Raw genomic sequence first — 16,998 nt, 5'->3', positions numbered from 1 at the left:
GTCCACGTGCAGCATTGTTGATAGGGAGACTTGTACTACAATCGCTATGGGACTTGAGGATCATGGTTTGTATAGACTTGCTGATTCCGGCTATTCTCAGGAGCATGCTTTGGCTGCTAGGAGTACATCGGTCATAACACTTTGGCATCAACGTTATGGGCACTTAAACGTGCACTATTTATGTCAGTTATATCTGGAGGGTTTGGTTGCTGGTCTACCTAAGATCCAACCTCAAAATCATGGAGTTTGTGGAGCCTATTAAGTTGGGAAGCAACGTAGGACACCATTCTCGGATGGCGATTCTTGGCGAGCCTCTAAGGTACTTCAATTGGTTCACATTGATGTATGTGAACCAATGAATACACCTTCAGTTACTGGTTGCAGGTACTTCTTGTTATTTGTTGATGATTTCAGTTGTAAAATGTGGGTGTATTTTCTGAAAAATAAATCAGATGTGTTCAGTACATTTCAGCAGTTTAAGGCCTTAGTTGAGAAAGAATCCGGTTCTCAGATTGTCACTCTAAGGTCAGATAATGGGGGGGAGTTTTGTTCCATTGACTTCTCTACATTTTGTGCTACACATGGCATTAAGTGCCAGCTCACCACACCATACACCCCTTAGCAGAATGGTGTCATTGAACGTAGAAATCGCACCATTACTGAAATGGCTCGATCTATGTTGGAGTATCGCAATGTTTCTAAGAAATAATGGGCTAAAGTAGTTTACACTGCAGTCTACATCTTGAATCAGTCACCTACACATGCCGTTAAGAAGATGACTCTTGAAGAAGCCTGGTCAAGACGCAAGCCTTAAGTGGGCCATTTGAAAGTCTTCGGTTCTACCGCTCATGTATGGATTCCAAACGCCAAGCGTGCTAAGATGGATTCAAAAAGCCAAACACTTATGTTTATTGGTTACAATGACAACCACAAGGCCTACAGGTTGATTGATGTGGAGACAGATCGTATCATTTTCAGTTGTGTTGTGGTTGATGAGACTACTGGTTCATTTATGCCTTCTACTACTCCTAGTCTTGCGACTCAGTCTGTGCAGACTTTTGATGTTGGTGTTCGTCTTCCTCTTGGTTCCCATGATGGGAGGGCTTCAGAGCATTCTGACTTTGAAGATGAGGAATCTACCGATCTAGCACCACCTGATTTTTCACAGGATTTGCATCCAGATGACTTTGTTCCGGAAACTCTAGGGGATGTTGTTCCTCCAATGCCAGATGTCGGTACTTCTACCCTCAGGCCTAATGGTGGGCCAAGACAATAGGAGATCTTCGTGATGATGAGCTTCTTGAGGATAGATCAATTCACCGAAAGAGAAAGCAAGAGAATACAATCAACTGTGCACTTATGGCCAACATCCACAACATCCATGAGCCCCAGACATATTCCGAGGCTAAAGGCATTCCTGAGTGGGAAAAGGCTATGGAGACAGAATACCACAGTCTTCTGAAGAATAACACTTGGATTCTTTTTGATCTGCCTCCTGGGAAGAAACCTATCTGTGACTAGGAAATCGGGAATCATCAAAGCAATAACAAACTAGCCAACCACCTAACTAGATTGCAATGAAAGTAATCCTAATACACACAATAAAGGTATGAAGACAAGATGGTCAAAAGCAAATGCAAACCATAAGACATCAAAGCATCTCCTCCATGTCTCTTCATTGGCTTTCTTTCTCCTCCAAATTGGGCTTGTGTGGATCTCACCTACAAGTGCAAAAGCATGAAGCAAGATTGATTTCGACAACGCGAGGATACTTGAAAATGTGGTTGATTCCAAAAGATTGAAGAAATGCATCCAATTTATAGGCAAATTGGAGAGATGAGCAAATTAGCATGAAAAGAGTTAAAGAGGCAATTTGATTCGAAAATTGGGAAAAAGGATTGAAAGAAGAAGGTTATGACACCTTCTATGTCATAAATCATGACACATTTCCAATGCAAAGTGCAAGGACTAAATGCCAAGTTAAGTGCTATAACATGCTGCTATGTCAAACAATATGACGCATGAGAAATTCATGCCTCCACTCTATGACAAGCGAAGCACAAAAATAGGGACAAGTAGAGAGGAACAAATTAGTTGGAAATTAGAATTGGAAAATTAGGAAAATAGGTGGAAAAAAGGGAATTAGAAATTAGGAAATTAGTAAATGAGAAAATGCGGAAATTAGAAAATTAGGTGAGATTAATTAATAAGTTTTCATTCGTTAATTAATTCACAAAAGGGACATAATTAGCCAATTAAATTAAATATTTAATTGTGACAAGAGGAGACTTAGGATTAAATAAATAAATTTATTTAACCTAAAAGGGAAATGATGAATATGATGAGATGAGTAAATCATAAAACCCTAGGAGAAAATTAGAGATGAAAGGATGTTGATTAGGTCATGACTAGATTGGAATGATTGATGCAATTGATATAAGGTCGATTCGATCATGGTTAAATGATGAGAACTGATAATTGATAAAGTGTCGACATTGGTTGACAAGGATCAATGACAAATTGATCAATAATTGACCAAGGATAAAATTGATAGGCACCAATTGACGAGGACCAATGACTGATCGGTCCAAATTAACAAGAAATGATGATTGATTGAGATCGATGACAAATCAATCAAAGATTGATAAAATGGTCGACTTGATAAAGGTTGAATGACAAAAGACCAATGATGAATTGGTCGTAAATTGATAGGGAATTGATAAGGATGCAAAATGATCCAAAATGACTGATAATAGATTGAAGATTGGTTGAAGACGACAAAGATCAAGAACAAAACCTCAATTCGACATCAAGAAGGGTTGACGATGTCCAATCGACATGATAAAATGATTGACAATGATAAAGATTGAGGACAAAAATCTTAATTCGACATGGCGAAGGGTTGATAATGTCCAATTGATACGATAAAGATTGATAACGACCAAAGATTGAAAGTCATGATGATGTCGACAATACCTAATTGAAAATGCGAGAAATGCAATCGAAAGAGGAAGAATGTAGAGGAATAACACGATGTCGACAAATGATAAAGATAAGTGTGTGACATAGAAGAAATGTCAATAAGATTCAAAAACCCTAAAATAAGGTGATGCGGACATGTTAAAGTATGGCGCCGCAAGCGTTGACCATTTTTAGATGCCTACACTATCAGCTGTAAATGGGTTTATAAAGTCAAGTATCATGTAGATGGTACTTTGGATAAGTACAAGGCCAGATTGGTTGCTCGGGGATTTACACTGTGGGAGGGCATTGGCTACGAGAAGACTTTTGCTCCTACTGCCAAGATGAGCACAATTCGTCTTCTTCTCGCCATTGCAGCTCAGTTTGGATGGAAACTTCACCAGATGGATGTTAAGAGTGCATCCCTCAATGGTGAGTTGCAGGAAGAAATTTATATGACTCAACCTCCTGTCCTCAAGGTTCCTGGTAAGGAACATCAAGTTTGTAGATCAGTAAAAGTCCTCTATGGCCTAGCCCCTCGGGCTTGGTACTTCAAGATTGATCAGTATTTGGTTGCACATGGTTTTCAGCACAGTCCCTTTGACACTAATCTGTATGTCAAACTCTCTAGTGATGATACCCTTTTTCTTGTTGCGTACATGGATGACTTGATCATTATTGGCAATTCAACACATTTGATTACAGCCATCAAACATGGCTCGTGCCAAGCTTTTGACATGACAGATTTGGGGCTTCTCCATTATTGCTTAGGTGTTGAAGTGTGGCAGACTGATGACAGTATCTTTATTTCACAGTCCAAGTATGCCCGCAGTTTTCTTGACAAGTTTCGCATGCAGGATTGTAAACCCGCTTCCACACCTATGGAGGAAGGGCTGAAGTTATCAAACAAGTCTGATTCACCTGCAGTAGATGAAACCAAATTCAGGCAACTAGTAGGCAGCCTCATCTACCTCACTGCCACTAGACTTGACATCAGTTTTGTTGTCAGCTACATCTCTTGCTTCATGACGACCCCAAAAGCTGATCATTGGATTGCAGTGAAGCAAGTGCTGCATTATGTGAAAGACACTTCAGAATATGGCATTCTGTATAGCAGGTGCAACGATCCAAAGCTGATTGGTTATATTGACTCAGATTGGGCAGGATCGGTGGATGACAAAAAATCCACTTCTGGGTACGTATTCAGTTTAGGTATAGGTGCTATCACTTGGAGCAACAAGAAGCAACAGGGCGTGGCTTTTTGTAATGTCCCCTTTCGTGAATCCCTAGAAATAATGGACTATTAGCTTACACTTTAATCCTAGATGACTTCCTTCTAAATAATTAACCCAAAATCTTTATATAAACTGAAATAGTCGATACTGGATACCACTTGTTATAAGAATGATAGTTATAATCTTCTATATGAATATACTTGTGCCTCTAATTTGATACAGCTGGTGTCTAAGGATTACAATGAATGTGTTATTCAGAATTTGTAATGTATGACCCTTATTAATCTGATAACATGTAATATCTCTGGTGGGAACTGTGCAATGACTATGTGCTGATCTATATTACAGAGAAACCTTTCTGCTGTTTCTGATACAACTGTAAACTCAGGTTGTCAGAGTTCTCCCTGTCATTTATAGCTGTGTCTGATTATTCCTTTGAAGTATACAGATAATGGTGTCGTTCCTGATTGTTGACTTCTAATCCGAGCAACCGAGTAAGCCCAAGGTGGATGCTTGATTGAGCAGACCCGAACCAATAATAATGATAATCTCTTCCTTTTTGGATATTTTGAAATGTCAGCTTTTGATCCATTCTCTATTAAATCTTCTTCATATTATCTGCTGGTGTATCTCCCCCCCTATCCTGGAATGTGATCAATGGCCTTTTTATATCTTGCAGCTTGAATGGTTCACACCTCTTCATGAGCGATGAGACACATATCCTTCCCAACGTCTCTTAATAACAATTGGTTTGTTATCCAAGGGCTACCGATTAGTTTCTTAACATAATCTCTGCCTAATCGTTGTTATCTTAAGGCATAACAATTGGTCTTGTAATCACTGAAATATTTCAATATTCTGTTCGCTAATTACGATAGCTTATGTAGATTTCTTTATCGTTGTTAACATAATCGCTGCTTAGGTGGATTCGTGATTATCGATCACCTATTATTTGACTGTCATTATTATAATCATCTAGTGTGTATCTTCTAATGGCTTCATAGTTAACCCATCACTGACAAAATTATTCGATTAGTCCATCTTCTTCCTTAATCGATATTCATAGCCTTGTAACTCTTACTCGCTGTTGAATAAATGCTATTCCTTAACGACTCCATTCACTATCGCTTCTTACCAATCAATCTGGTCTTAGTTTTAATTAAGCCATGATTCTTCCATAGTGATCAGTGGTTTACCAACACCTACAATATTTACGATACTTGGTGACTTAGGATAATCTCTATTCGAAGTGTTGATAGCTTCGTTAAGTAAATCTTTTTCCAACTCCGTATGCAGGTTAGTTCATCTAACAGTTCTTCTTGTTGTCGGGTAATTATGTCATATCGTAATTAGAATGTTAAGTGTGTTAGGGGTCGGTGGTTACCTGACGGTTGTCGGCAATTGGCACTAGGCAATCGGGCAACCTGTACCGGCATCTATATATATGTACTTGGGTCTCTATTTGTGTGTGGATATTGCTTAAGGAAACTATGTTTTGAATGTACTGGCATTTTGGAATCAATGAATATAGACATATGAGTTCTTCTTACTTGCATCTTCATGTACTGTTACATTTCCTATATCTCTGTACTGTTATGCACTGAATGCACACACATGTCATGTCCCCTCCTGGATCGTTATACATAGAAAGAGAGAGAGAGACCCCAAATGAATTAATAATTACCAACGAAGGAATATTTGAAAGTTATTTATTTATTAAATATTATTATAACTAATATATATTCCTTAGAGGATAAGGATGGGAAAAAGAATACGTACAAACATAATCCTATGCTTTTCTTCCAACGAACAAGAAAAGTATTTAGACTAATTGACATTAAGTACATCGCTAGTGGTCCGCAATTGTGTGGAGTCTCTAAAAGAGACAAAATTGCGAATGTAATAAGAAGCCCATTATGATAAATGGGTTCAAGGTTTGTGTTTAGCATGAACCACCATTTGAGAACACTAATCGTATAGTCAACGATCATGATTAAGGACATATCGTGCATTCTAAGAGAATGTGCACCGAATGTAAAAATACTTAATAATGTTAATGCATGGATTAATTGAATTGGGTTAAGGTAAATAAATAATTAAAATAATGATATAAATGAATGAAAAATATATTTAAGTTATTGCTAGTTAATAATTAATATATTTAACATTTAATATATTTAAAATGAAATGATATTTAATAATTAATATATTTAAAATGAAATGTTATTTAATATATTTAAAATGAAATGTTATTTAATATATTTAAAATGAAAACAAAATAAAATATTTAATATATTATATATTAAACATAATAAAAGTAACCCCAAAATGGGCTGGGTTACCTCCACACGAAGTGGTGCGTGGGTAACCGCAGCCTAGGCTGCAATTACCCCCGCACCCCTTCATGCGGAAGGGGACCGTGAAAAGGCACAACCCTTCACGGGTTATAAAGGAGGCAGCAAAGCGTAAAGGCAAGGGGAGTAGGTGGAACAACGGACTGCGGAGGGGAGGTAAGGAGAGTAGACTGCGGCAGAAGGTAAGAACAAACTTCCCCCATATACTAACAATAAAGTATAATGTATAGAATGTCATGGCTACTAATATGAATAGGTGATAGTAATCATAAAGGTTCTTCAATATTAGTTAATGAGTAATGGAAAATAGGTAGGGTTCGTCAATAGGTGAGGTTAATTGTAATCTAGTGAATATATATATATTCAATCAGAACAAGGAGTAACATGATGATTATAAATATAGATATTGTTTATAATAGATAAGTAATGAAATAAGTTAAGGTTAATGAATGTAATTAATATATATGTAATGTTTATGATAATGAATACATTAATGAACATATTAATGAATGGTTTACAGATATTAAGGAATAAGTATAAACCGTATGTTAATGAATTTGTAGTAACATACGTTAACGAGTATACGTATCAATGAATAGTAGGGATATAAATTAATAAATGCAATGATCATTAATATTAATTAATGTGTAATGTTCATACATATTGGTAATGTGTAATGTTCATTAATATGTGGTATTAATCGTAGTCTAGTGAATGTATATATATTAATTAATGTATAGCATTCACTAGTCACTTAACATAGGTAAAAGATATAATTTGTTAATTGTTGTATACATAAGTTTGCGTATTGAGAAAGATTAGGAATACAAAGAGTATGTTAAGAGATGTAATGCATGTGTAAAAGACGGAAGATTATATATATCTATGTTAATTAAGAATACATTAAGAATTCATGTTAACACAAGGGATATTCTATAATCGGAAACTATTATGCAAATGTATGGCTTGGTTGACTAAAACTCAATCAAGAAGGGAAGGATTGAGTCAATCCCCTTTGAGGACTTGGATGATGGAGGCATCGTCCAAGACAAGGAAAGGCAAGGGTCTTCCTTGGCTGGCTTGGGTGTAAGAGGTTATACTCAAGACGGGACTCAAAGGTCGGACCGATCCCTTCCGAGGACTGGGATGATGAAGGCATCACCCAAGGCAAGGAAAGGCAAGGGTCTTCCTTGGAGGGCTTGGGTGTAAAAGGTTACACCCAAGACAAGATTCGAATTCATCTTCGATTTCCTGGAGGGCTTGGAACCAAGGGGTTCCAAGAAGGCGAGCTTCACGGCCGCCTAAGGACATTTTGGAACCAAGGGGTTCCAAGAAGGCGAGCTTCACAGCCGCCTAAGGACATACTTTGTATGGCATTCGTATCCTTTTTATTAGATAGAAATTATGATTATGTTAATTAAGCATTGAAGTTAGATTATAATTTCGATTACTTATATATGTATATATATGTTTGTTGTGTTCTAACCATCTGTTTTGCAGGTTAATGATCCCTAAATAGCAGGGACATTACAACCAGAGAAACGGGACTCGCCCGAAATCGCCCAAACTCGGCGAGTCCGAGTTCGAGTCAGGCCAAACGAGTCCCAGGGGCTCGGACTCGGCCGCGGCCGAGTCTGGAGAGTAAACTCGCTAGACTCGCCGAGTTTGGCGATTTTGGCCCAAAATCGCCAAACTCGGCGAGTCCTGAGCCCTGGACTCGGCCGGCGTTGGCACAACTAAAAAGTAAAAAAAAAAATAGTTTGGAAAGTTTTTTTAAATCCGTTTTTTAATGTTAATTGTCTTCTAGCCCTAAAAGTGACTTTCATTTCATTCACTTGCAAAAAAAGGAAGAGTAAAGTGAGTTGGGAAGAAAAACAAGGGTGCATAGAAGAAAAACCAGCAAGGAGGAAGCTCAAGTTTTCTTCAATTTGTCACATTGGAGCTGCATTGTGTTTCGATTTGGTGCATCAAGAGTTGGATAGGAAGAGTTTGCAGCTCATTTCAAGCTTGTTGTAAGAGGTAAGATTGTTTTTTTTAACATTATTTTGTTTCTTATATGCAAAAATTCCATTTTCTATTCATTTATTTTGAAAGTTTTACATTTTCTTGTATGCAAGATCTTTTGTATGTTTGTTATTTGTATGTAGCATGTAGTATGTAGTTGTACTATGTAGGGTTGTATGTAGGGTTTGTAAATTTTTTTTTTTTTTAAATTGTAGGGTTTGACAAACCCTACAATTTTTTAAAAAAAAAATTTACAAACCCTACTTTAGTTTTTTTGAATGTATGTATTAATTTTATTTTGTATTTGTAATGTTTTATTGCAGCAAACTTCACTTTATTATTTGCCTCAACTTCAACTTTCACAAAACTATCCTAAAATGTCTACTTCAGCTTCTAGACCCCCCATGAGAAAGGACCCTGCTTGGAAATATCATGAGGATTTTCCAGGGCAAGGAAAGGGGCAAACAAAATGTATGTTTTGCAAAACAATATTCCATGGAGGTATATATAGGCTGAAATACCATATTGCTGGTGTGCGTGGACATGATGCCGAACCATGCCTAAGAGCAGTCTCTGAGGCCATACGTGATTGTTATGTAATGGTTGAGGAGATTGAAAGAAAAAAGAAACAAAAGGAGGATCGAGTGGCCATTGGGAGAGAGACAGTTTTAGGAAGAGGGACACAGTTAGGTTGTGTTGGAGGCTCTTCTTCCTTACCTCCATATCGTCCCACTCAGTTTGCTACTGCTGGTGCTTCCATTTCTGCTTCTGCTTCTATAAGTGGCAGTGCCACCGCCACTTCTCATGCTGCTACCACTAGTAGTTGTAGTGGGAATGTTAAACATTGGACCTAGGATTCGTAAATCTAGGTTGGATTCCTTCTTTGTGCCTCGCACTATTCCTGGGTCCCAACCGTCGCTTGAGGGCATGGGTTGGAACAAGGAGGTCCATGATGCTGCTAAAATGGCAATTGGTAGGTTTTGGAGCTACAGCTGTATTCCATTCTTTGTAGCCAGGTGAATGTTTTACTAACTTTTATGTTTGATAACTTTGATTGTTTTAATTTTTATACTTAACTTATCTCATTGAATTTTTATACTTAACTTATCTCATTGAGTTTCTTTGCGACAGGTCTCCTTATTGGCAACAAATGGTTGATGCCATTACCATATGCGGGGCGGGGTTCAAAGCCCCTAGTGAGAGTGATTTGAGGGGACCCATTTTATCTCAAATGGTGGATGATGTGAAAAAGGATTTAGATGAACAACGCCACATATGGAGCACTAAAGGTTGCACCATCATGACTGATGGTTGGACGGATAGGAGAAATAGAACTCTCCTTAATTTTCTTGTTTCTTCCGCAGGTGATTGATTAATTTTAGTTTCATATAGTCTTTAATTTTTTATTTTTTATCTAATGGTTTATTGAATGATCATTGACCTAGCTTTATTTTTTTATTTCAGGGGGCACCGTTTTCATCAAGTCCATTGATACCTCCGCCCATTGCAAGAATGCCACCTACCTATGTGAGCAGATAGAGGAGGTGATTGAAGATGTGGGTGAGGAGAACGTGGTACAGGTGGTGACCGACAATGCAGCAAATTATGTTGCTGCGGGTAAACTTTTGATTACAAACTAATTTTGTTTGCAAATTAATTACTATCTTGTAGTTTGTACCTCCATTAATTACAATTTACAATGCAACAAATTATGTTGCTGCAGGTAGACTATTGATGGAGAGGCACCCATCTATAATTTGGACTCCATGTGCTGCTCATTGCATTGACCTCATGTTGGAGGATATTGGAAAAATCCCATGGGTCAAGAGATGTGTAGAAAGGGCAAGAAATGTCTGCAAATTTGTATATAATCATTCATGGGTGTTGGCTCTTATGAGACAATACACAGAGCAGAAGGAGTTGCATCGTCCAGGAATCACAAGATTTGCCACAAACTTCCTCACATTGCAGTCCATGCTTAGGTCTAAGCCTGCCTTGAGACGTATGATTGTTGGTGAGGAGTGGTCTTCCTCATCCTATGCTACCACCCCTGCGGGGATAGAGATGGCAGACTGCATTTTTGATGAGCAAGGCTTTTGGGTCCCTTGTGATGAGATAGTGAAGGTAATTTTTTTATAAATTCTACAATTTAGCTTCATGTTTTATAACTTATTATATGTATTCTCTTATTTGCTCATTTTTCTAAATTACACAATATTTTCAATTTTGCAGTTTGTTAAGCCCTTGGTGGTTTTGTTGCGAGTTGCGGATGGAGATAAGCCCGCAATGGGCTATATATATGAGGGCATGGATAGGGCGAAGGAGGCCATTAGATTCGTCTATGGAGCAGATGAGAGCAAGTATGGTCCCATTTGGGAGATCATTGATAGGAGATGGCATCATCAGCTACATAGGCCCATCCATGCGGCAGCCTATTATCTGAATCTGGCATTCCGTTTTATCCCTTCTTTCAAGGCTGATGCGGAGGTCCTTAATGGGCTATATGCAATCATGGGAAGATGGGACCTGCTGGTACTTCTCAGATAGACCTTTTTCGAGAGCTACAGATGTTCTCAGATGCACAAGGGGAGACCTTCTTTCGTCCTGTTGCCAAAGACGGTAGGACAACTATGATGCCAGGTAAAAATAAATTGTTAGGCTTAATTTTAGTTTTATTCAATACTATATTGTAACTTGTTAAATGAGTTCATGAGTGAGACTGATTTTATTTATTTTTCTCATTTCAAACTCAGATCATTGGTGGAACTTTTTTGGCCCAGAGACACCAAATGTTCAGAAGTTGGCCATTCGTATCTTGAGCCAACCATGCAGCGCATCAGGTTGTGAGTGCAATTGGAGTATGTTTGAGCACATACACTCCAAGAGGCGCAATAGATTATCTGTGGAGAAGATGAATGATCTCGTCTTTGTTCACTACAACCTCCGCCTGAGAATGAGAAAGAATGCAACAGTTGACATGTCTCCTATCATCTAGATGAGGTTGATCTTGAAGCAGAGTGGGCCAATGAGAATCAGACAGCTCCTGGGACTCCTACAGCTGTATTTAGTGATGATGACATTGATTGGATCGACCAGGTAGATATAGAGGCTGAGGCTGTAGCCATGGCAGAGGAGGAGCAGAGAGCACAAGCAGAGACAGGAAATACTGAGACTCAGAGTGACACAGCTGTTCCTGATGTTGGTGAGCATGACACAGCCGTTCCTGATGTTGGTGAGCATGGCATGGTGTCACGGGGAGCAACTATGGCTGCTGAATCATCCAGGACCTACTTTAAACGCCTTCGCAGGGGACCAGGGCGAGAGGGTGCACGACCCTCTCAGCCATAGGCTTGTACACTTGTAGTTGTATTTAGTATTTACTATTTACCTTTGGTATTTGTATGAAACATTTGATGATGATCATATGATGACATGGATTTTTTATTCCATAGTTTTGTAATATTGTATACATTTGACAATATTTATATATCTATGTTTCTTATTTTCTTCAGCTACAATTTGCGTTTATGCTTATGTGATTGATGTATACTTGTGTATTTTATCAAATGAGCCGAGTTTAATGATGTTTTTGTGTCTTTAAGGTGTATTCATGAAACAAGTTTTAAATCTTTAAAAATCTCTAAATTTCTTGAGTTTTTCACTTTCCCGAGTCCAGCCAAGTTTGGAGCCGAGTTTGACGCCGAGTCCCAAGTCCGAGTCCGAGTCGGCCTTGCCGAGTCCGAGCTGAGTCTGAGTCCTGTTTCTTTGATTACAACACACCCCTCGGGGGCAAAACATCTGGCGCCATTGCAAGTTGAACCTGGGAACAACGGGAGTATACTACATGGCACGACGATAATGGGACAACAACTGAGCGAGGGGACAAGTAGCAATCCCGAGGAAGAACCGGAGGAGTTGTTTGAAGGCGAGAGGGCACTGACAAGGGACTTAACCTGCATCTTACAAGCACCAATTGAAACTTACGTACGAAGGGAAGCCACGGAGGAGGACCTCCCTGAGAGCGTAGTGTGGAGTGCCCTTGCTGTAAGTCCGACGGTGAACCGGTTGATGAATAGCCTGCCTAGCTTGTTGGCACAAGCATTTCTTGCCCTACAAACTCGCCGAGAGGAAACCTACTGTGAGAACCGTCGGCAACAAATTTTACAACAACTCGAAGAGAGGAGTCGACGAGAGGAGGAGGAACGTGACGAAGGCCGCCGAAGGACCTTCCACTCGACGAAACGCAGGAATTGATGCCCGTGACGCTGAACAAAGACAAAAATCGTGTACTGAAGGGACAAGAGGAAGACGAGCACGAGGCAACAGCGAGGGCACTAAGGTTGGAGCAACAAGTCGAACGAAGGAGACGACTGAAGAAAATTGCCGAGGAAGGAAGTGGAGGGAATGGCAATGATAGCTCCACTAGCGAGGGCCAAGTTTCTCTATTGATAGAAACCATGAGGAAGCGATTGGGGCACCTTTCCCTCACATTGGAGGAGATTGGCGATGGGAGTACGGTAGAGCCGTACATGCCATTTAGAGGTGACGAGACCAGGAGAGAAAAGGAGACCGAGACCGAGAACAGAGAAGTGAGAGATATCGGTGCGATCAAAGGTGTCGGGAGGACACAAGGGCACGGTACTAGAAGCAATCTGTTCGGTTCAGGCTCATCAGGCCCTGGTAGCCAAAGTAACCTGGTGGGACCCAACATACCAAATTCCGGAGGACCAGTTTCTGGAGGACCAAATTCTAGAGGGCCAGTTTCTAGAGGGCAGAGTTGGCCAAAGCCAAGGAGCATAATGGCGAACAAGCAGAAGCTACCTAAATTCATTGGAGACGGGAAGGAAGATCCTGTACGGCACTGTCGTACATGTGAGATGATCTGTTCGGCCAATGGAGTGACCGACAAAGATGAATGGGTGGTGCAATTTCCCACCACCCTACGCAGGGTAGCCATCGACTGGTACTCCGATACAAACAAGACGAATGTAAATACTTGGGACGAGTTAAAGAAAGCATTCGAGATGGAGTTTCAACTCCTTCGGGATGACAATGAAATCGTTGCCGAAATCTTGTGCACAAAGCAGGGGAAGATTGAGACAATACAAGCATACTGCCGACGACTCAAAGAATTGCTCGGAAAGATGGATAACCAACCCGCTGACGGATTGAAAAAGCGGTGGTTCGTGGAAGGACAAAGATCCTCCCTCAGGAAGAATATGAAGATTGTCCCTCTCACCTCGTTCGAGGACGCATACAACCGAGCCATGGACCTCGAGAGCCAAGGCAAGACCAAGAAGAAGGATAAATCATCGGGTGACGATGGTTCCTCTTAGAGTAGCAGTGACGAGGAATCAAACAAGGAAGTTCACGCTCTACAGAAGGGCATGCATAGAATGATGAGAGAATTCAAAGCAATGAAGGGGAGCAGCAGTAAGAACAAAGGGGACTTGTTGTGCGCAGATTGCAAGGAGGAAGGTCACACTAAGGGTACGTGCCTGAAGAAAGCTTTCTGTGACATTTGTAAAGTACTGGGACACTCCAGCAAGGAGTGATCGTACAATATGAAAACAAGAAGTGCCCAAGTGCTTCTGACTCAGGAGCAACCTTCCACAGCTGCGGCAGCTGCTAATCCACAGCAATTGGCCAGTACCACAGCATCTTTCGGCGGGTACAAAAACAATAGACGAGGAGGAAAAAATAACAATAGTAGGAATCGTCGAGTGCAGTATGATGGAAAAGGCCGCCCGATGATACAGGGTCGAGCCTGTAATGAATGGGGACACTATGCACGCGATTGTCCCAAGGGAGACACCCCTCAACATATGCGCCGGTGGTGCGGGCCAGGAGATCACGACGACGGGAGTTACCCGAAGTCTGGATTAAATTTGTTAACAATTGAAAAGTCCAATGAAATTGAGACGCTCGCCATCACTAGAGCACAAACGAAGAAGGCTACTTATCCTAACTCCCATACAGAGAAGGAACGAGTACTGGCAGCCAAGGCCGATATTGAGTGGGAAATGAGGAAGGAGCCCCGAGAAACCTTGACAAGTACATCTGCTGAATCCGAACAGAACATCCTTCGACAAGTGTTGCAGACCGAGGTACCCATCAAACTCCAGGACCTCCTCAAGACCATGCCCAGATTAAGAGAAGCCATCACTAATGCTATAGAAGTGCCTATCCGTACAACAACACTTCACACAGAGGTGCTGGTCAACCCCTTGGTTGACCCCATGCTGTTGGCGGTGAACAGCGGGAGACACCCGACAGTGGTGGAAATGGGGATATTGGGTACGATCCTCATCGACACCATCATAGATAGAGGGTCGAGGGTGAATGTACTTTTTGAGGAGACTTGGCGGAAATTGGGCAAGCCAACACTATGGCCACCGACCTTCAACCTCGTGGGTGCCGACCAGCACGTTATCAAACTCATTAGGACACTCATGGCTCAACAGGTGATGATCGACACTTAGCCCTTCGTTCTCGACTTTGTGGCGATTCCCTTGAAGAAAAACGGCTATGAGACAATCCTTGGAAGAGGCTGGCTGAGTAAAGCCAAAGTAAATCACAACTGGAAGCAAAACACGCTGTCCATGGAGAGTGGGGGCCGGAAATTTATCATCGACCTTCGGACACAGATGGTGAGTGAAGAAATGGCCTCTTCTTCAGATGCGGACTCCGATGGGGATTTTGGGGTGGATGAGAACAAAAAGGAGCCAAATGAGAAAGGTGTCCTGGAATTAGAAGACTGCTTTGAGGATGAGGTAGGCTCGTTGAATGGGCTATTCCATTGGCAGATGGAGGACTATGAAGTCTTCCATCCTGCGTGCCATATGTTGCAAATTGAAGAGGAGTCAGGCGAGAAAGATGAGCTCTCGCCAGAATACAGGGAGTATAAGGAGGGAGACGCCAGAGTGAATGACATCCCAGCGTATGAGTTTGCAGAGGAGAAACTGATGCAGTACGAAGATCCCACCCTGAAGGAGATGAACCTAGGAGATGCTGCGACCCCTCGAAATATCTGGTTGGGAGACGATTGGAATCCTGTGCTGAAGGCGACAACCTTCAAAAATTTTATGGAATACAAGGACATGTTCGCTTGGACCTACAAAGATCTGAAAGGAGTCCTGCCCGAACTGTGTGTCCATCGGATACCGTTGGTCCCTGGAGCCCAGCCAGTACGGAAAAGGCCGTACCGCATGAATAAAAACTATGCGGCTAAGGTGAACGAAGAAATCGAATGGATGCTGGAGGCCGACATCATATTTCGGGTTGAGACAAGTGAGTGGGTCTCGCCGATCGTGATCTTGTTGAAGGAGGCCAACCAAATCCACATCTGCGTGGATTTTAGGTGCCTCAACGCTGTCACCATCAAGGATCTTGGAGGAGGTGGCTGGCCATGAAATGTACTCATTTCTGGACTACTTCTCGGGATACAATCAAATTTCGCTAGCTGAGGAGGACAAGTTAAAGACCACCTTTGTGGTGGAGGATGGAGTATATGCGTACAACCGAATGCCCTTCGGTTTGTGCAATGCTTCGGCAACATTTTAGAGGATAGTTCTCCACATCTTCGACAAAATGTCTGTGGGAAACTTTAAGGCCTTCTTGGATGACTGGTCTATTTTTAGTAGCGAAGACACTCACTTGGTGGCACTGCGGGAATGCATGGAGAGATGTCGAAGGGCCAGGCTGGCCTTGAATCCGAAGAAATGCAGATTTATGGTTCAGCAAGGGAAGCTGCTGGGCCATATTGTTTGCAAGGTTGGATTAAAAATTGATCCGGATAAAGTATACGGGTAATTGTGGAGATGGAGTCGCCCATTGACGTGACAGGAGTAAAGTCCTTCCTAGGACATATAGGATATTACTGGAAGTTCATTAAGAACTTTGCTCAACTTTCATTCTCATTGGACAAGCTGACACGGAAGAGCGAACCGTACGTGTGGGGACCGGCACAGGGGAAGCATTTGATGAACTCAAGAGGAGACTGGTGGTTGCACTCATTCTGGCCTATCCAAATTGGGACCGAGAATTCCACGTACATGTGGATGCGTTGAACTATGCCATTGGGGCTACGCTGGCACAAGAAGGAGGACATGAGCTGGACCACCCCATATATTTTGCCAGTCGCTTACTGTCAGAAGCCGAGAAGAATTATAGTACCACCGAGAGGGAAGCCCTCGGAATGGTCTATGGCGTACAAAAATTTCGGCACTACTTGCTGGCAACACCTTTTACTTTTTATGTGGATCACCAGGCGTTGATGTACCTGGTGAATAAGCCCAATATTCAAGGCAAAATAAGCAGGTGGCTACTACTCCTTCAAGAGTTCACATTCACTATAATTGTACGGCCAGGTAGGAGCCATGCGATCGCGGATCAATTGTCCCAGATTAAGTCGAGAGAGCCACCAAAGGGAGTCAATGATGACT

General features: G+C 41.3%; 2 protein-coding genes across 5 annotated transcripts in view; both read left to right on the top strand.

Moving 5' to 3' along the window:
• Nucleotides 1-16,998, top strand: part of LOC131028181 (uncharacterized) — a 115,136-nt gene that overhangs the window by 32,608 nt on the left and 65,530 nt on the right. The gene's annotated exons all lie outside the window — the stretch shown is intronic.
• On the top strand, nt 8,007-12,056 carry LOC131028182 (uncharacterized). Its single transcript, XM_057958422.2, has 7 exons — nt 8,007-8,569; nt 8,878-9,570; nt 9,686-9,918; nt 10,019-10,171; nt 10,278-10,678; nt 10,787-11,194; nt 11,308-12,056. The coding sequence occupies exons 2-6, from the start codon at nt 9,359-9,361 to the stop codon at nt 11,099-11,101; spliced, it is 1,314 nt and encodes a 437-aa protein (XP_057814405.1). The 5' UTR covers nt 8,007-8,569; nt 8,878-9,358; the 3' UTR covers nt 11,102-11,194; nt 11,308-12,056.

Source organism: Cryptomeria japonica, chromosome 5 (genome assembly GCF_030272615.1).
Source record: "Cryptomeria japonica chromosome 5, Sugi_1.0, whole genome shotgun sequence".
NCBI classification, from domain to species: domain Eukaryota; kingdom Viridiplantae; phylum Streptophyta; class Pinopsida; order Cupressales; family Cupressaceae; genus Cryptomeria; species Cryptomeria japonica.
The sequence above is the reverse complement of the archived record's forward strand: the minus strand, read 5'-3'. Positions and strand labels throughout refer to the sequence as shown.